Source organism: Sinohyriopsis cumingii, chromosome 16 (genome assembly GCF_028554795.1).
Source record: "Sinohyriopsis cumingii isolate HCF-2022 chromosome 16, ASM2855479v2, whole genome shotgun sequence".
NCBI lineage: Eukaryota > Metazoa > Mollusca > Bivalvia > Unionida > Unionidae > Sinohyriopsis > Sinohyriopsis cumingii.
In genome coordinates, this window is record NC_142976.1 from 53,807,258 (window position 1) to 53,829,183 (window position 21,926).

General features: G+C 38.2%; 1 protein-coding gene across 1 annotated transcript in view; it reads right to left on the bottom strand.

Annotated features, from left to right (window-relative positions):
- Window positions 1-1,690: 1,690 nt before the first annotated feature.
- The window catches only part of LOC149780433 (protein Star-like), a 51,202-nt gene continuing 30,966 nt past the window's right edge, over window positions 1,691-21,926 (bottom strand). The window contains exon 3 of the mRNA XM_089937374.1: window positions 1,691-4,435. Within this exon, the coding sequence (XP_089793500.1) occupies window positions 3,953-4,435 (483 nt within the window). The 3' untranslated portion in view covers window positions 1,691-3,952. The remainder of the gene's footprint in view (window positions 4,436-21,926) is intronic.

The following is a 21,926-nucleotide window of genomic DNA, read 5'->3' on the forward strand; positions in this document are numbered from 1 at the left end:
GAAAATCCTGCCGGTTAGGATAATTTACGACAATCCAAGTAGAAAATTTCCTAAGCTCATCTACGTTAGTAAGCGGAATATTTTTTATTTCAGTAATACCATCTTCGGTAAATTTATCAATAAACGTTTTCTTAGCAACTGTCACTACTCCGGCGGCACCTGGATCAACTACAACACCTGCATCTGCCTCTTGCTGTTTAAGTTCTTCTATTGCTTGAAGTAACCCTCGTTTTGTTTTGGTAGGGTCAGCAGGATCAGTTTTTCCCATAATTGCAGTTTTAACTTCACCAGTAGCTGCTGTAATAGGCTTAAATAATTCCTCCGCAGATGTTGCAAACTCAACTCGCGATTCTTGTCTTGCTCGTAATTTTTCTTTAACGGAATCATGGACCGGAATAAATTTTTTAATTGCTTCGAGTCGTTCTCGTGCTAGTCTAGATGCGCGAGATTCGCCAATATTTGCCATTATTTATTTGTCCATGATTTAATTCCCCCGCATGGATTTGTGACAATAAATTTACACGACCCGCGGACACGATACCGTATCGGACTTGATACATTGTATGGTTAACATAAAAATGTTTTCTTGGAAACTCATTTCGTAGAGCAGCAGGGGGCGCAAACTACACCTGATTTTTCGATGATACCTCACCGTGGAAATTATGTCGGATACGAGTCGGATTTATTGAAGTAACTCGCGTTATATCAGCGGAAATACAAAGCATTTTCAAGGACATTTTTTTTTGTCTCGTTTTCTGAATAAAAGTGTTATTTCGTCGAAATAAGCCCTCTATCGAGGAATAGTTTCCGTGGATGGGGTATCTCGGAAAAGTAACTTGTAGGATTCGCCCCCCCTGCTGCTGTTCGATAGCAGTTCCCGTACATGATCACATTTCGTATAATCAGACATTTACCTGTCTAAAGACCACTTGGAAATTAAATACTCTCCACTACAATTTTGATGTATTTACGGACAATCATTTTAGTCTTGAACCATCAAAGGTTAGAAGAGATTGCCGGAAAGCTGTGCACAAGCCATCACATCAGATGAATTTAAAATCAGACTGCCCCCCACCCCCCGACGAAATAGATTTCGAGTTTGTCAAACACTATACAGATACAGTGGACACTTGTTTTACCGGCAGACATGTACAGTTAACATTTGATGCAGTTGAAACTATGCAATAAAATATTTATCCTGTCAATATGAATCGGGATGTCACGAGAAAATATATTAAAAATATCTACGACATATTACAATTATGGGCGGTGTTTAATCTGTCGCAAAAATTTTTCATACACTGCTGAGTGAAATCACATAATTAAGTGGTACATTGATTTATAGATTTTCCCACGGTATTCAGATTAAAATACATGTACATTGTGATACACTGAGCAATGTTGCAAACTGCTAACGAAGGGATACAGGTATTAAATGGCGGAGAAATTTATATTTTGGCAGGTAGATTTTACTTATTCTTTGTTTATTCCTGAATAAATTGTAGAAATGTTTAATTGTATTGTTGTATCGATCAAGTCTTGCATATGTAAACATTTTCCTAGTCATTCAAGCAATCGCAGCAGATCAATTGTTTTTATAAATACTATATATTTGACATAAAAAATACATTAGTCTATGGAGTAAGATCGAAGAAAAATAATGAAGTAATGAATGAAACGAAAGATCGGATGCACATAAATGTGGTTTTAATGTACTTGAGACAGTATTTAGGAATATAAAATTTAGTTTTTCAAAGTATGTATGTATTGATTTAATGGTTGCTTTAACGTTATACACTTAATAAACGGGCGATTTCATCTGATAATTTTACAAAACATTTTCATTTCAATCTTCTGATCTATATAGGAAAACAAACATACCCAGACGTCAATACGCACAAAACTTGCTTGGATGACATATTGTTTATTTGAATTGAAGACTGGTGCAACATGCTGTGTGGAGATTATAGCAGACAAAAGAAGTGAAATAGATAGCCTGAATTAATGAACCGATGGTCCCAGGATAAAAAAAGGGGTGCTTCAACTAGTCGTCGCTGCTGACATGCATGAGGGAGGAGCAGACTTTTTTTATATTCCTGTGCCCGCAAAAAATGGAGAAATAGCAACGTAATGTTATGTGACAAACAGACTGTGGAATGATGTGTCCCACTGGATTCGGAATAAAGCGAACACAGTTATTGTACCAAGCTGAAAGGACTGTAACATTGGGAGATACAAGTACGGATGGAATATATGAGAAACCATTGTATTGTTTTATTCTAGATACATATTAACTCTAAATATGTAAAATGAAAATGGATGTGCCTGGATTAGAGTGGATGAACCATTTCCATAACAATCACTATAATTTGGAAAAATATATAGCAATCAAATCTGGAAAGAAATATTTATGTGGATTTGGGAACACTGGGAGCCCATGTTTTACCAGAAAACAAAACAAATGTGCTTAATTCAAATGCACGTTTTATAGCATAATGTAAATTATGGTGCATAATGGTATGTAATACATAATGTCACTTCATGCCTGATCAACTGATGTGATTTGAAAGGTTCATCTCTCTCTATTTGTTTCTTTCATTTTGCAGTGACGAAATATTATTGTCTAGAACTATTGTAGACATACATATTACCCGTATGTGTTATCTATCTTATGTCAGTAACTAATATCTTATGAATAGAACTATGCAACAATGATGTGAGCAAACAAAGCCTAACACAATGCCAAGCAAACAATGCCTTACACAATGCCTAGCAAAAAAAGCCGTACACAATGCACTGAACATAAAGCCTAACACAATGTATAGCAAACAATGCCCTGCACAATGCATATCAAATAAAGCCTAACACAATGCCTAGCAAAAAAAGCCTAACACAATGCATAGAAAACAAAACCTAACACAATACCAAGAAATTAGTGCCTAAGAAACAATGCCTTACACAATGCCTAGGAAACAATGCCTAGCAAATAAAGCCTAACACAATGCATAGCAAACAAAGCCTCACACAATGCCTAGCAAACAAAGACTAACACAATGTCTAGCAAACAATGCCTAGCAAACAATGTCTAACACAATGTTTAGCAAATAAGGCCTAACACAATGCATAGCAAACAAAGCCTAACACGAGGTTTAGCAAACAGCCTTACACAATGCCTAGCAAACAAAGCCTAACACAATGCATAGCAAACAATACCAAACACATTGCCAAGCAAACAAAGCCTTACACAATGCCTTGCAAACAAATCCTAACAAAATGCCTAGCAAACAATGCCGAACACAATCAAAATAACAAAGGGCAAGTACCCAACTGGCCTCTGTGAATATATCACTTGACTATCACATAAGTAGAAATGGTCTGCTGATAAGTTTAATCACCTAGGCATGAATCAGTGTGTTTATGACTGCAAGGTTTGTCGCTAGACTGGAGTTTGTCAGAACAAATAGCTCACCTAGACACTTTTCGGCTGTATAACATGTACAATTTTAAATCTTTATTTTTTTTCTCAAACTTTTTCGTCCAAATTTTGTAAAAAAATTTCACAACTTATTTAGATATATTTTGTCAATCAAATATTTTTTAAAAAAAACATGCTAATTCAATAAATAGACATGCCATTTACGGGGGCCGGAGGCTGATGGCTAGAGCAGAAAATTCTACTCAGACCGATAGGTCACTTCACATACATGTCATTCACGAAGTGTGAGCACAATGCTGGGCAGGCTGAATGGATGTCAATGCCAGCATGCACGTAATATCACTACATCACTGGTCACTGATTCTAAGTCTAGATGTAATTTATATTGCATGAATAAAATATACCCTTTCAAAACAAATATGTTACAACGCATAATATTAGCAGTGAAAAAAAACAACACAATATAGGAAATATTCAGTCATTAAGCTGAGAAAGATTTATCATTGCTTTTCTTCTTTATATGACACTATACACAGTACGATTGGCTAGGAATGGTCTAAATGGGTCTAAAACTAGTGTACAATTGTACTGTTCGGACACTAGGCCTTTCTTAAGGAAGACAAGGTCTTCTGCGAAACAACCATGGGCAGAGTTGGCTGTTATAATACCATGACACATGTAACCTTTGTTTTCCAGAAACATCCTTACGGCCGCAGCGTCCTTGCTTCCACGCTTATTCATTTCCAAGCACTCGGCTGTCACACTTGTAATGTCAAGGTCATCAAAAGGAATCGTCTGCAAAATTGGAAGTTCGTTTCCCTCAACGTCTAATCCGAAATAGTCAATGGAAGTTTGGTTAATTGCCAGCATCATGGAGTAGAGTGGAAAACAGGGTACTTCATAATAGGGTTTAACGTCAAAGTTATGGTCTATGACCCATTGTTCGTCTTCTTTCCTTTCGATGGTTCTGCTCATATCGCTCGCGCTGTTCAACTTGAGCTGCAACGAAAATAAACCTTGAATATAACTACCGTACTAAGTTTTACGTAACGCATGCAAACATACATATGAGAACAAATAACACTTTCACTTTGGTATGAAGAGAAAGAAAGCAAGCGACCAAGATGGTCGGAGATCTTTCACCGGGCTGACATCTACGTAATAGCCAAACGAAAGAGAAAGCGGCCAAGACATCTAGGTTGGTATGGTATTTCCTGTGGAAATTTCCTCCAACGCTATTGCTTGCATATGCTATCAACCTTTCTGTAGAGAATTTCCTCTACTTTTTTATTCTTTATCCATATTTCATGTCACATCATCATTGGTCCAATATTAAATAGTGTTTATGCAAGAAGGATTTCTGATAAAGTTGGTCAAATTCTACCAAGCGTAATTTGTTTTTAGAAAAAAGTTAAAAGTTTGCTTCGTCAAGATTTGTTTAAGCAACATGTACATTCTTGGCGGATTGGCATAATTTGCACAAATTGCAATGCCCCCAAGTATGATGATCACATTCCTGTTTTGGTAATTTCTGTAAGTAGTTAAGTGGGGCACATTAGGGACAATGGGACTTAGCATTAAAAAGACCCCTGGGTCAGATTAGGGACAATGGAAATTTAACATGGAGAGAAATCGTGGGTCACTCTAGCGACAAGGGGAATTTAACATGGAACTATAGTGTGGGTCTGTCTAGCGACAAGGGGAAATTAACATGGGAATAGAGTTTGGGTCTCTCTAGGGACAAGGGGAATTGAACATATGGAAATTGAACATGGTGGGTCTGTATAGCGTCAAGGGGAATTGAACATGGTGGGACAATGGTGGTAGAGGGTCAAACACAACAGAGACAGAAACATACATACACTAGTACAAGCGTGAGATTTATATATAAAGCATTACCAAGACCTGAAATCTTGCTGGGGTGTTCAAAAATTTGCATAATTGTAATGATGCTATAAATAGCTATAATCAAGGAAATGCTCAACGACAAAATGGATGTGACTAAAAGTAACGCTAAAATGACGAAATTGTTCCAGAATTTAAAAGAAAATAAACATATCCCCGAAAATCAAGTTACAATGGTTTAGACTAAAATGGATAAAATTAGTAACTACTTACAATATCAACTTCTGTGACGATCGTGAATAAATGCCTATGTATCTATAATCAGCTGAAATTCCTATGAAATCCCACTATCTATTTATAGCTCCAACTTGTGGGTTTTTCCTTTGGAAAATCCCACTATCTTTTTATAGCCTCAGCTTGAGTGACGTTCCTGTTTATGAATTCTAGTATATATGTATAGCTACAAAATGTGGAAATCCCCAAGTCGATATTTACAGTCTCAAAATTTCCAGCGTCAGTGACGTCACTGTACTGAACACTAGGGGATAAATGTCAACAGTGTTGCAAGTGGCTGACCTGAATACACGCTACTGCAGGTAGGTAGGTAGAGTGTATCTGATAGGGATAAAGTGAGTTTTTATAGGGACAAACAGAGACCAATAAACACACACACACACACACAACATACGCGCGCAGACTCACACACACACACACACACACAGAGGGAAGAGGAAAAAACAAACCCCAAAATATACTATCCACACTCGGGAGGAAGAAAAAAAAAAAAACAACCAAATATACGATCTACACAACGTACGCGAACAAACACACACACACACACACACACACAACATACGCGCGCAGACTCACACACACACACACACACACACACAGAGGGAAGAGGAAAAAACAAACCCCAAATATACTATCCACACTCGGGAGGAAGAAAAAAAACAACCAAATATACGATCTACACAACGTACGCGAACAAACACACACACACACACACACACACACACACACACACACACACACACAACATACGCGCGCAGACTCACACACATACACACACACACAGAGGGAAGAGGAGAAAACAAACCCCAAATATACTATCCACACTCGGGAGGAAGAAAAATAAACAACCAAATATACGATCTACACAACGTACGCGAACACACACACACACACACACACACACACACACACACACACACAGAGGGAAGAGGAAAAAACAAACCCCAAATATACTATGAACACAGAAGGGAGATAATACAAACCCCAAATAAAGTATCCACACAAACGTACGCGAACGCATACAAACCCCAAATATACTATCAACACAGAAGGGAGATAAAACAAACCCCAAATAAACTATCCACACAAACGTACGCGAACGCATACAAACCCCAAATATACTATCAACACAGAAGGAGATAATACAAACCCCAAATAAACTATCCACACAAACGTACGCGAACGCATACAAACCCAAAATATACTATCCACACAACGTCGCTAACGCATACAAACTCCAAATATGCACACACACACACACACACACACACACACACACACAGAGGGAAGAGGAAAAAACAAACCCCAAATATACTATGAACACAGAAGGGAGATAATACAAACCCCAAATAAACTATCCACACAAACGTACGCGAACGCATACAAACCCCAAATACACTATCAACACAGAAGGGAGATAATACAAACCCCAAATAAACTATCCACACAAACGTACGCGAACGCATACAAACCCCAAATATACTATCCACACAACGTCGCTAACGCATACAAAACGCAAATATACTATCCACACTCGGGAGGAAGAAGAAGAAAAACAACCAAATATGCGATCTACACAACGTACGCGAACACACACACACACACACACACACACACACACACACACACACACGCACACAACAGAGGGAAGAAGAAGAAAACCATTATACACTATCCACACGCAGTGAAGAAATAACCCTTTATATATACTATCAACAGAGAGTGAAGAAAATAACCCATTATATTCCATCAACACAGAGTGAAGAAGAAAAAGTTTTTTGAAAGCACCTAAGCCCTCACCTGCAATGACCAACTCTGCCAAACACCTACACCCCACCCACCCCCACTCCCAACACTACAAAACCCATTTAACCCGTTATTTTATGGCATCAGTGTGTGATTTAGGAAACATCAAGACACAAAATGATGGACGAATAGACTGACTATTGTTTACGGACTTGCATGCCTAAAGAGCGTGCGTGAAGGAAAACATCCTTCCATTTCAATTCTAACTAAAACATGATCCAGAGGGATAGAGAGAGGTGAAAGAGCACAATTTCATAAAGTGTAAGTAAAAACAAAACACGCCATCCTTATTATACAATGTCAAGACCAAGAGACACTTACGTTTTCTTTCTGGTCTATTCTCTTTTAGAAGGTAGTATGAAATTTCACATCAGGGCCAACGCATCGGCTCACATTGTCAATTTTTCCATTTCCATGTTTTTACTGGCACAAGTTCTTCATCATCTTCAATTTCTTCTTCTTCTGAATCCCTCTTCTCTGTTTCGTCTTGTTTTTGTTTCTTCTCTTTTCTCGTAGGGCACTCTGAATTCCAGTGTCCTTTCTCCTGACAACGATATTAGGTATCTTGACTTTTGTCTCTCTTTCTTAGACGAAGCAGGTATTCTGGAGACAAATACCCATTTACCTTTGCAGATATAGCAAACTTCATTAGCACTTACACACTTTCGTTTGACTCTCATCAAATCAACGACCAAAAGAGTAAGTTTTGTTGCCACTTTCGCATGTGAATTATGCTTTCGTATGACTTTTAGCAAATATTTGACCAGCAGGTCGATCTGTGCTGACTCTTCCATCTTCTTGATCGTTTGAGAGCGGAATGAATACTCTGACGCTAAGACACTCTCCTTATATACATGGACCTGCTGCGTATGAAACCTAGTCAAATGTAATTTTGCAATAAGATGAAACGATTTCATTGAGGAAGTAAAAAGCAATGATGTACCGTATCGTCTCACACAAAACCTGAAGTTTTAGTTCAAATCCGTGTCAGCGATTTCGAAGACGACATAACTGAGCTTTAATCAATGCTCTCCAATTATGACACAAAACCACGAGTCCTGATTCACGCCAAAAGAAATTTCGTTCGGTCCATAAAAAATAGTATCACATCTGAGAAACGCAAAAACGAACTTCCAGAAAACTGAGAACGACGGCTTACACCTACAACGTAAATGTGTGAGTTCAAGTAGTGCGTAAAACTTAGTCAAATTAGATTTTTATAGTCAAGACGAAACGATCTCTTTTCGAAGAAGAAAGCAGACACCAAGCGACAATGGCAATCCGTGTCACACAACACTTTTCAAAATGTATATTATCAGAGGTTTGTTCTAGTGATCTGCACGGTTAAATTAAATGTTGATGTATTTTGCAATAAGACGGACACAATTTCCATGGGATCGCCCATGGTACGATTGTTCGTGCATTAGTTTAATTTTTAAAAATATTTTTTTATATAAATCGCCTATAGGATAGACCCAGTAAAGCATGGCCATTCTCGTCACTGTCTGAATAGCTACTTAAGTCAATTCGAAGCGAACGCGGTAAGAAAATAAGTATAGCCAATGAAATGGCTTACAACGGGTGATGCATTGTTTTGTTCTAGGGCTGTGTGGCATAATAATCCCTATGTTCTTGCGTTGTTACCATTACAGTGCAGACAGACTGAAATGTGAACTTACAAGCCCTCTTTGTGTGTGTTGTACCATTTCCTCTTACCACATCAAAATACTGAGCGTCACAGCATTGGTTCGCGTTTTCAAGCTGACCATTTTTTTATATTTCACTTAAACATTTCGACATAAACACTCACATCGGTAGAGTCAGAACAGACGTGTTACAGTATTGAGGGGCATGTTATCTTTTCTTTTTCAAACTAATAAATTTGGGGTTTGTATGAAGTAAAGAACCGAAAGTACAGTGAAACTCAAGGATGATGACCCAATCTGTCTGTCTATTGATGCGTGTATTTACTTAAGAAGAAATATGACCTCTAAAACACAAACAGATACGGCAAGCATGATTAGATTAAACACAGCGATGTTTTCCTTCACGCCCGTGTAATTTAGAGTTTCAATCGTCTTTGAAGACAAACTTGGTCTCCTTTTGTAGGGCTTGAAATAATAAAAAAACTGAAAAATCTTAAGCACTTTGCTATAGATAATTTCATCAACAGACCAAACAACATAAATACCGTTACAACAATAGAAAGCCTTAAATCTTCTATCAAAAAGAAATGCATGAAAAAAATTAAAGATTAACGATAACTAACCAATGAAACCGAATTTAACAAAGGCAATGACATGTGAAGAAATGCCTCTCACTTTGGAAAGGTAGGCGAATGTACTCTGTCATGCACCGTCAACTTGAAAAAAATTATAAACAGAGAGAAACCTGAATTCAAAATTCAGTTGTTTCTTTTTCTTCAAAATTATTTCGTTTCTTTTTTCTTTTTTTTTTTTTTCTTCTTTTTTTTGGAACAAATCTAAGCACTAATATAGAGTGGAAAAGGGAAAATGCACATACAAGCTTTGATATTTCTGAAAAAAGGAGGGGATATTCCTAACGTTCATAACCACCTATATGTGCTTGGACTTGTCTGTGACTTATCCACAAAACAAGATATACATATTTCTGGTCAAGCTGCAAGTGTGTGCGTGTTTTTGAAAATGGTAAAAATTGGATATACAATTTTCTCGTGACACTTATAAAGTGAAGAGCCTGTGCAAGTGTCAAAAGCCAAAGTCATATAAGTTTTGTATTTTGTACGGCTTGTAAAGATTTCTACTTTAGAAAATGTGAAGTATCACAAGTTATTATCACAAACAGAAGTGGAACATAGGGGCTTGCAAGAAAGAAAATAACCCAGACAGTTGGTGTCATCAAGAGTGCTAGAGACGGTACCCGAACTTGCTTGCGTGTGTGGATAGTTTATTTGGGGTTTGTATTATCTCCCTTCTGTGTTGATAGTGTATTTGGAGTTTGTATGCGTTAGCGACGTTGTGTGGATAGTATATTTTGGGTTTGTATGCGTTCGCGTACGTTTGTGTGGATAGTTTTTTTGGGGTTTGTATTATCTCCTTCTGTGTTGATAGTATATTTGGGGTTTGTATGCGTTCGCGCACGTTTGTGTGGATAGTTTATTTGGGGTTTGTATTATCTCCCTTCTGTGTTGATAGTATATTTGGGGTTTGTATGCGTTCGCGTACGTTTGTGTGGATAGTTTATTTGGGGTTTGTATTATCTCCCTTCTGTGTTCATAGCATATTTGGGGTTTGTTTTTTCCTCTTCCCTCTGTGTGTGTGTGTGTGTGTGTGTGTGTGTGTGTGTGTGTGTGTGTTCGCGTACGTTGTGTAGATCGTATATTTGGTTGTTTTTTTTCTTCCTCCCGAGTGTGGATAGTATATTTGGGGTTTGTTTTTTCCTCTTCCCTCTGTGTGTGTGTGTGTGTGTGAGTCTGCGCGCGTATGTTGTGTGTGTGTGTGTGTGTGTGTTTGTTCGCGTACGTTGTGTAGATCGTATATTTGGTTGTTTTTTTTTTCTTCCTCCCGAGTGTGGATAGTATATTTTGGGGTTTGTTTTTTCCTCTTCCCTGTGTGTGTGTGTGTGTGTGTGTGTGTGTGAGTCTGCGCGCGTATGTTGTGTGTGTGTGTGTATTGGTCTCTGTTTGTCCCTATAAAAACTCACTTTATCCCTATCAGATACACTCTACCTACCTACCTGCAGTAGCGTGTATTCAGGTCAGCCACTTGCAACACTGTTGACATTTATCCCCTAGTGTTCAGTACAGTGACGTCACTGACGCTGGAAATTTTGAGACTATAAATATCGACTTGGGGATTTCCACATTTTGTAGCTATACATATATACTAGAATTCATAAACAGGAACGTCACTCAAGCTGAGGCTATAAAAAGATAGTGGGATTTTCCAAAGGAAAAACCCACAAGTTGGAGCTATAAATAGATAGTGGGATTTCATAGGAATTTCAGCTGATTATAGATACATAGGCATTTATTCACGATCGTCACAGAAGTTGATATTGTAAGTAGTTACTAATTTTATCCATTTTAGTCTAAACCATTGTAACTTGATTTTCGGGGATATGTTTATTTTCTTTTAAATTCTGGAACAATTTCGTCATTTTAGCGTTACTTTTAGTCACATCCATTTTGTCGTTGAGCATTTCCTTGATTATAGCTATTTATAGCATCATTACAATTATGCAAATTTTTGAACACCCCAGCAAGATTTCAGGTCTTGGTAATGCTTTATATATAAATCTCACGCTTGTACTAGTGTATGTATGTTTCTGTCTCTGTTGTGTTTGACCCTCTACCATCATTGTCCCTAGACAATCCCACCATGTTCAATTCCCCTTGACGCTATACAGACCCACCATGTTCAATTTCCATATGTTCAATTCCCCTTGTCCCTAGAGAGACCCAAACTCTATTCCCATGTTAATTTCCCCTTGTCGCTAGACAGACCCACACTATAGTTCCATGTTAAATTCCCCTTGTCGCTAGAGTGACCCACGATTTCTCTCCATGTTAAATTTCCATTGTCCCTAATCTGACCCAGGGGTCTTTTTAATGCTAAGTCCCATTGTCCCTAATGTGCCCCACTTAACTACTTCTGTAAAGTGAGTTTTGAGAAAGATTATTGTTTGGTTTTATTAACTGTGGCCTTATTTCATTCTAAATACTCATCACTGATATCACACTGAAAATCCAATAAGATGTACGTTTTGTGTCTGTTCTGGCCTTATGCTTTGAGCTGTTTTCAAGTTTTATATTTTTAGCAATGTCTGCTATATTTGATGGCGAATCGACGCCATTTCGTACAAACTATAAAAACATTCATACCATAGTGGATTCTGTCAAATATTTAGCAAATTCTCTTCGGCATTTTACACACTAAAATGACTAGTTTATGATCTGTAATTATTCATTTGCCCACATCAATAAACATGAACATGGTAAACATTTCTTGCAATGCAATATTCATTCTCATCATCTATTTAGTGTGCTTCGAAATCGGCCCAAATTAGTACAGTGAACACTTGGTGTCAACGGTTGTCACAATACAATAAAAATGTAATAAAAATCGATCTAGGTATCAGACAACTAATACTTTCTTTGCCAAAGAACCCGTCTACTGGTGGGGGAATAAAAAAAAGAGTATTAAATATTTTGAGATGCACTCGTTGGTTTTGTATTGGAATTTTATTTCTTCCATTTTTAATTTCACAAACTTCAATCTATGCACTATTGTTGATAACAAAATAATTGCTTTTTTATTTTGTTATCCAGTATATAAAATTGTATACTGTTATGGCTAATTTATACAGTGTGCTTGAACCCTGTCTGTGATTATGGGTAAAGGTTGGCCTACATGACCTTTGGTCATTGTTAAAAATTGTTTTTTTGGATCCGAGTTAAAAAAAAGATGTTTTTTACCCTTAGGAAATTCATGTTGCGACATTGGTGAAGTGAAATATGTATATGGTGATTTTGGTAAGCAATTATTCATTCCTGATTTATTATCTATGATCAAAGTTTATACTTGTGTTCAGATATAATTTGAGAAGAATTATTTACTTAAATTCATTTGAATTGCAAAGTATTCATTGACAATCTGGTTTAAAACACTACTTTGGAATTACTGAAGTCGCAATCAAAGACATTCTGAATTATATCTTTGTGATACATCAATATATTAAAATATATCGGAATCAGTTCGGAACATTCCGTACTTTTGTACTTGTGATAGAGCATTTAGGAATAATTTGGATTTAATTCACAATACTGTTCGTGTCTGTTTTCTTTAATTTTCACGTTGTAATTTGGGGAAATAAAATTATTTATTGATTTTACTAAACTTGTTAGTTTTGCTTCTCTCTATTACATACTTTAAGGCTAAGGAGTCGTAACATGACAAAATATCGTATTAACTCTTCGTGTGAGGCTATGTCACTTGCAGACTGATTGAAGTCCAAATGTCTGTTTAACAGCACGAGGCCAAAAGAAGAGGCGGAACATTTGTTTTTCAAGTCTAAAACCTATGTAACTCTAATGAATGGAATATGTAATCCCGTTGACCCAGGATGATTTCTATTATACTGTATCTAATTCTGTTGATATTTAGTAAGTTCTTCAAGGTGTTTTTTTTTTGTGTGGTTAATTTTCAGTAAAAGACGGCCAATATGTATTTGATGGTAGATAGGTACAATTTCTAGGAGCAATGATAAAGCACAAATTAAAATGACTTCATGACAGGGACCTTTCCATTAAATGTAAAACGCACAACTCTCATTACAGGGAATAATATTTTAGGCATCTAAACATATAACCTGTACATCAGACATTTATGAAAATTCGAGATGATGTAATTTGATACCGCTCCTTACGTAATGCACATAGGTGGATTTTATGGAGATGATGTAATTTGATACCGCTCATTACGTAATGCACATAGGTAGATTTTATGGAGATGATGTAATTTGATACCGCTCCTTACGTAATGCACATAGGTGGATTTTATGGAGATGATGTAATTTGATACCGCTCCTTACGTAATGCACATAGGTGGATTTTATGCATGATCATCTGCATAGCAGAAGCGATGAAAATTAAGGAAAAATGAGACCATTACATAATCACTTGAACTGGGTCTTGTAAGTTGCCTTTAGTTAATGTGTCCGGAGGAGACTGAGGGTCCGTGACGAAAGTTTAGCTACTCATGGAAGAGAGACGGTTCTCAGCATGAAAGAGGATGGCGTCATGAATAAGACTGACCCGTCTTGTCTGGACTTGGATGTAAATCGGATCTGTTGATAGGGCATGTATTTCGAGAATTCTGACTGCAGTTGCTGATGCCACAGGGAAGCGGGTCTTGTAGAGAAAGGAGCCCTAGTGATGCCATTGAATATTGTTCAAAAGGTATCTTATCCACACAGGTTAATACCCAAGATAGGTTCCTCTTCGGGCCTAGGGTTAACATTTCTGTTCGTGTATACACAAAGTTGGCGAGAAGGTCGGATAAGCCCTGGGCTTGTCCGATATCATCTCTCCGACGATGACGACAGGTGTCGGAGATAGTTGAGCGTTAACATTGGATCGTACTCAGCGCTAACTTGGTCTCTTTGAACAGCCAGAAGAGGAAGTTAGCTATGTGTTGTATCGATGGATGGAGAGGTAAGATATGTTCGTTTGCGCACCCGTAATATTAATGTTTTCACTCTTCGTGATCCCTAGTATATGGATTAGGCCAGTCGCAACGGAAATAGTCCATCAGTGTGAGGAGGATATCGTTAGAATACTCAGTTCGGAAGGGTTATGGTATATTTGATCCATGTAACCTTTCCGTATGTCTGCTGAATGAGAAGGAACTTTGCTGTTTGTTAGCTCTGTCCCATTCTGAAGGAGGAATCAAGTCAGACCCAGAGCAGGCAAGGTAGGGGGACGAGTCCTGTGGTGGTGACTTGGATGCCGACGCGTTTCCGAACTTGTCAATGTCCGATGCTTCGTGGCTAAAGGGTAAGTTGAATCGTCTTCCTTGTTCCCATAAAGATACACACTGAGGAAAAAAATCAGCATTCAGACTGGTGACGTCTTCGGTCTGAGCTGTATGTTGTTTGCGCTTTGCCCATAGTTCTAATCTGTAAGACAAGATAGAGCAAAACGGATAAAGCTGTAGCTCTGCACCTGTTTTAGAATGCAATGTCCGTGCAGAGCTAAATCATTAAAAGGGTGAACCAGAAATTGATAAGTCTCATAAAGCAAGGAAGTATACAAGTAAAATCTAGTGACAATACCACCTGTTTATAAGCTTGTGCTGCCTTCACATATGACGTCTGAATACAATGTGGGCACATAGCTATACCAAATAATGGTTACTCAAAAAAGTGATAGCAGACCATTTCAATTACAATGCTTACCTGTACAGGTATAATCATGAAAACATGGTGTTACAAATATAAACTTACTGTGGTAAAAGAACTCACCTTTATATATAAGAAAGGGCTGAATTATACATACATAAGGAGTTCTTAAATCATTAAGACATACACACATGTAAATAATGTAGCCCGAACCTAACTTATAAAGTCGCATAGGTTACACGTGCATGCGATTAAATGTTCGATAAATACTAATTAAAGTGTATGCATATAAACATGAATCAGGCGTCGTCTATAGAAACATGCATGCGCAGGAGGTGACTAAATATACCATGTATAAAGCGCTGACCTTTAATTGTCCGACCAGCACGGAAGAGATACAGAAATGCAACAGAGTGTCTACATTACAAACAAAAAAAATGTTGCGTAAAAGGGAACCGAGGCACCGCTATAGAGACGTACGTACACAGTAGGTGCGACAAAATCAATTACGAGGCAATACTTGTAGGAAAAGAGGTTCCAGAGACCGCCCGTGCAAGCAAGTCCATTAAAAATGGCGGCCAGACGCTATGAAAACCTTGGATAGAAACTCGCCAGTATGTACCCGTTTGTAAACACCTATACACGATTTACACATATACAGGAATTATATGAGCACTACAGACTTGTACGTATAAAATAAATATAGTACTGACTATGAAGTCGCTTAGGATCCACGTGCAAGTACCTAAATGTGTGACTTCGACAAAGTGTGTCAACTTGTAACGGCAGAACTTTATCGTGAAAGAAAAACAGAAAAAGTTGGAAATATTGATGGAATATACTTCACTTAGAAGTGAAAAACTCCTCCAGCTTGTAGTGGTATATCCTCCACGTAGCTTATGGCTTTTGCGAGGTCTCTCGTGACGATAGCGTGCTTCTTGGCCCGAGCGGAAATAATAACTAGGATATTCTTACACTGTACCGCAATGTCTTAGATGTAACTGGAGACCACTCTGCCCGACCGGTAATAGATCGGCAGATAACATTTAGCTCCCTTTAGTTAAAAGTATTATCTGGGAGGGCTGGATTTGAGAGGTAGTTGTAGTTCCGCTTAGTTATTATTGTTGGGTATTCGAAAAAAAGTCACTACAGTAAGTTGTCGGACAGGATGAGAACTCCTTTGCCATTTAAACATTCCTGCCACCAGTGAAAGGCTTTCATAATGGCTTTATTTCCAGTAGAATGATATGTAGGTGGCTTCCCCAAGGATGGTAGTAGATGCCCCTCCCCGCCTTCCCTACTTGCCTTGGTACAGAATATATTCTCGTACTTGCCGAGTTATACCCTCCGTGAGCCAAGTTGGACGCCCCAATTCCGCAGATGGTGCTTTAAATCTGTGCAGATGGGGAGTGGTTGGTCCAGAAGTCACATAATTTTCATTTATAGGGATTGAATAATCATTCGCAATGGACACATACAATGGCGACCTAGGACAATGAGGTCCGCTGCCGAGTTGAGATAGCCTAGTAGGTAAAGAAACTCCCGTGCGGATAGAAATTTCCTCGAAAGTAATGAAGCCAACATGGTTCGGATTTTCAATGCCCGATCCTGAGCGACCCGAACAATGATGTCTGTGTATTGACCAGCATTCCTAGGTGAAAAAATTGTTGAGATAGCACTAGGTCGGATTTTTCCTTGTTAACGAGAAGCCAGGCTGGTAAGCAGTGGAACAAGGGTTGTCAGAACGTGTTTAAATATAACTCATCTGATGTTTCTGCAGGATGTCGTCCAGGCAACTTGATGTTTCCACCCTAGAAATGGTCCGGACATTACTCATCTCCAAAGCGGCGATATCACAGTCAAATGCTGGAGTTTCCAGATGAAATACAGGTTGATGGCCAAGGTAGAACAACCCAGGAACTGATGATGAAGGCAGGTCAGAATGTCGATAAATCTCACAGACTGCGAAAGTAAATGAAAATGGATTCTTCCATTTCGTCCTAAGATAAAAAGATGCCAGAGTTCTGGTCCAGGTAGCTCATGGAGTGGGAGGAGGAGGCCAGAACACCGGGGGTCATAGGCGGAAAACATCATCAATGGCGCTTCGGAAGGCTGAATCTTCACGTGACATCAGATAATCTAGAAGTGATGACATCACTTGAGAACAAGCAACATCTTGTGCTTGCATGAGGTAAGGCAAAGGTCTCCTGTAATGGACGAGACTTAGCTGGAGAAGAGTGACGAGATATGCCGCTCACTAAACTTGTTGAACGCCGTGAATTAGAAACTGACTTCGAGACAGTCGCTAAGTAAAATGTCTCCTCTCATGGCAGAGTGTAGAGAGATTTTTGACATCGTGCCGAATGAATGTCTCGAGTCGGTATGTGGGGTTAGACTGGTGCCTGCAGATGTCTGCCAAAGTCGGGTTCGACGTACTGGAAGCCTGGCTGTTAGTGATTGAGCCCGTAATATTGATGTTTTGGCCCTTCGTTATCCATAATATATGGCCTAGAACGGTCTCAACGGAAATAAGCCACCAGTATGTGGAGAATATCGTTAGGATCATCTATTTAGGACGGGTTATGGGATGTTTGATACTAGTAACCTGTCCATATGTCTGCTGAGTGACATGGAACTATCATGTTTGTTTAGTTCTGTTCCTCGCTGGTCTTCAATAGGAATCGAGTTAAACTCTGAGGAGGCTAGGTAGAGGGAATTGCCAATAAGACTGGGTTTTGTGGTGTGACTTGGGTGCCGGAGCTATTTCAGAGCGTGTCAATGTCCGGCGCATTGTGGCAGAAGGGCAAGAGTTGATTTATCTCCCTTTTGCACTGGAAAATTTTCACACTGAGGAAAGATCTGCATGCATACTGCAGATGTGTTCTCACTGAGCTGTGCGTTTCTGTGCTTTGCCCATAGTTATAATCTGTAAGACAACTAAAGAAAAACGTATAAAACTGTAGCCCTCCACCTGTCTTTTAGAACCAATGCCGGTGCAGAGCAAAATCTTAGAAAGTTGACACAGAAATTGATAATAGTCTTATAAAGCAATGAAGTGTACAGGTAAAATATTATGAATATACCACCTGTACGGAGAAATATAAACCTGTGGCCCATCATATGTATTGTTGAATACAGCTTGGGCAAAGTGCTATACCAAATGATGGTTACATGGACAAAAGTTATGTCAGACAATGTCAATTACAAGACTACCTGTAAGGAAGGTCAAGGACGGCATGTACAGGTAGATTCATTTAAGCATGGCGTTCCAAGTCTTAGGATAAGGTGGTAAAGGAAACTAACATGTATTTACCAGAAAATTACGGAGTTATACATATATACTGAGATTCTTAAGGGCATAAAGACATGCACACATATAAGTATTGTAGCCCTAACCTATCTTGTGAAGTCGCATAGGCTACCTGTGCGAGTGACTATGTGCTCTAGCAGCAGAGAGGGTGAACAGACCATAGAATTCCGACAAAACAAATAAAACAAGCAAATAAAATCATCTCGTAGAAAGGTCAAGATTTTACAAATGAACTTTTCCTTGAGATGTTTTATTTCTGTAATGGACGATTGTACTAATAAAACCTCAGTTCGAAATAGTATCTGAAAAAATAAAGTACTCTACGTGTTTATTTATTTCTTGTTTATTTTTTTGACGACCAACGTTGGTAGGTACCCTCTCTGCTGCTATTAATTTACCACCATACCAAGTTTGATGAATATTTTTCAACGCGTTCTCGCTGTCGTTTTTCCTCATCTGTTTCATCTTCATCTGTTTCATCTTTATTTGTTCTATGTTTCAAGTAATATTCAAGTTCTGATGGTGGTTTTTCTATTTTTGGATTTATGTTCTTTCTGTGTTTATAATATATCATCAAACTTCGATATCGATCTCCACCGCAATTTTTGCAAATCTGATATAATCCTCTAACACCGTTGTTACAACCAACACAACTTCGTGGACCAGCATGAAGGTTTTTCTTTATAAGATAATTATGTTTCTTGCAATATTCTCCACGGCACCTTTTGTTGCATTTATCTGTTGTTCCTTGACGTAGCCACGCACACTTGTTCATTATATTAATGATATCTGTTTAATTAAATTTAATTTTATCATCACCCCTGTTACCCAAATATTTTATCAAGACCCCCACGATATCTTGTTCTTGGATCATGTAAATTTATTGTTATAAATCCATGTGGGGTAGCTTGCGCTCGTGAGAAGAAATTTTTGAATTTAATTATATCCATGTCACCACCACACCAAGTTTGATGAATATTTCGCAACGTGTGTGTGTCTACGCCATTAAACACAACTAAAATGTTGCAGTTGTCTCTGATCACCTTCGGAATTTGTGTATATCGTTGAGTAACATAGATCACGTCTGTATTTTTGTGTCTACCTCGGGAAAATATTCTGGCTGGATTTGATTGTTTATCTAGCATCACATCGTCGTATACAACTAAATTATTAATAAATCCGTCTATGGAATCTACGGGTGGTGCTTCATCAATGTCGGTTATAAACTCTATAACATCATTATCCTCATCCAGTAATCGTGCGTTTTCATTGAAATCTTTAAGTACATCATAACATCGCTGATCATCAACGGATGGTGCTACTAAATATAATTTATCCCATTTCAACCATCTCATTATCAGATTAAGTAATAATTGCGTCTTACCCGATCCAGATGGTCCTATGATAATCATTCTGATGGAGTTCGGTAGTGCAGGATGATGCTTAACTGGCTCTCGCTGCCGAGTTGCTGAGAAATCAGTTATATCCATATATATTATAACATGAATCTATATTGTTTACGCTGTAAAGTTAAAACTCCAACCACTGATTTAGCTACGGTTATAACAAAAAATAAAAAAATAGCGTACGGTGGAAAATGTTCTATATGCGGTAGAAAGAAATTTTCGTTTTTACCTAATAAGCGCGGTGGTGATATTGCTAATTTGATGTCAAAGTTTCCAGGTACTCCATGGGCTAAATATCCAGGAGAAAAGCATCTACCAGGATATAATTATTGCGGTCCTGGTACTCGACTCGATATCAGGCTCGATGATCAAGATCAACCAAAACCAGGCGAGGAACCAGTAAACGCTATTGATCGAGCTTGTCATGCTCATGATGTAGCTTATAAAAGTCAAAATCTACAAGATAGGCATATTGCAGATGTAAAATTAATTCATTCATTAAATTCTATAAAAAATAAAAATATTAGAGAATCATTAGCTAATTGGTTAGTAAGATCCTCGATGAAAGGTAAATTAGCGATTGGGGCTGGTAATTAATAATGGAATCAATTTATTATTCACCGAGAGGATACTGGAGAGGCAAAGCAGCAATTGGTAAACTCGCTGATGCAGCGGCGGTTAAACATTCTACTGCTAAAGCGTGGTTGTCCAGGCAGGCAATATGGCAAATTTATCTACCACGTCCTAAACAAATTCAGTACGCGTATTTCGATGTCAGTGTTCCTAATGAAGTTCATCAAGCTGATATTCTGTTTTTACCGCATGATACTGTGCGTGGAAAAACGTACAAATACGCGCTAACCGTAGTTGATGTTGCAAGTAGATATAAAGAAGCAGAGCCGCTATCAGCGAAAACATCATCTGAAGTAGCCGATGCGTTTGAACGAATTTATCAACGAGGTGGTGGACCACGAGGTGGTCTGCGATGGCCACAGCTACTACAGGTTGATCCTGGCAAGGAATTTCTTGGTCCAGTATCATCGTTGATGAAACAACATAATACCAAAATACGACGAGGTCATACTGCAATTCACCGTGATCAAGCAATTGTTGAGCGATTTAATCGAACACTTGCTGAGCGGTTATTTGGATATCAATACGCGAGGGAATTTATTCAGGATAAAAGATCTCGCGAATGGGTTGCAAGATTACCAGGCGTGATAGCTGCATTAAATAATGAGATCACACGAACAACCAACATGAAACCCATTAGCGCGGTCACAAAAATAAATATACCAACACAACGAAAAGATGTTGGAAAACAAAAAATATTAGGTGATGTCACAGTCAGATATTTATATGAGCCTGGTGAACTTGAAGGTGGTAAAGCGAGAGCAACTGATCCTATTTGGAGTGTTACCACACACAAAATATCTACCGTGACAAGATCCACCGGGAGAAACGTAGGCGTTTCCAGACCTGCAATCTACAGATTAGATTCAGCTGCTCCTCAACGTGGATTTACACGTGAACAACTACAAATAATTCCCGCGGATACACAACTGCCACCAAAATCACTCCGGTGATTTCGATCACTTAACTAGCACCCAAGGCGCTAGCGCCTCTACGTCGATTACACTCAAGACAGGTTAACATGGTATTTTCTCGTGTATGACCGCGACTATTATCTTTTCTATCTACGGTAAATTGTCTTGAATCATTACTCGAATACCGCCATAACATTATACAATTACAACTGGTGCAATGATTATTCTGCTGCTGTTTTAACTCAATAATAAATTCAACATCAAGATCAAAGTCACGTTTATTTTTTTTATCAGATTGTTTGTATCCGATTAATTTTTTTCTTATTATATCATCATCGATGATGTTAAATTTATCAACGATTTCAGGAATTATAATTCTACGTAATTGAGATATATTTCTG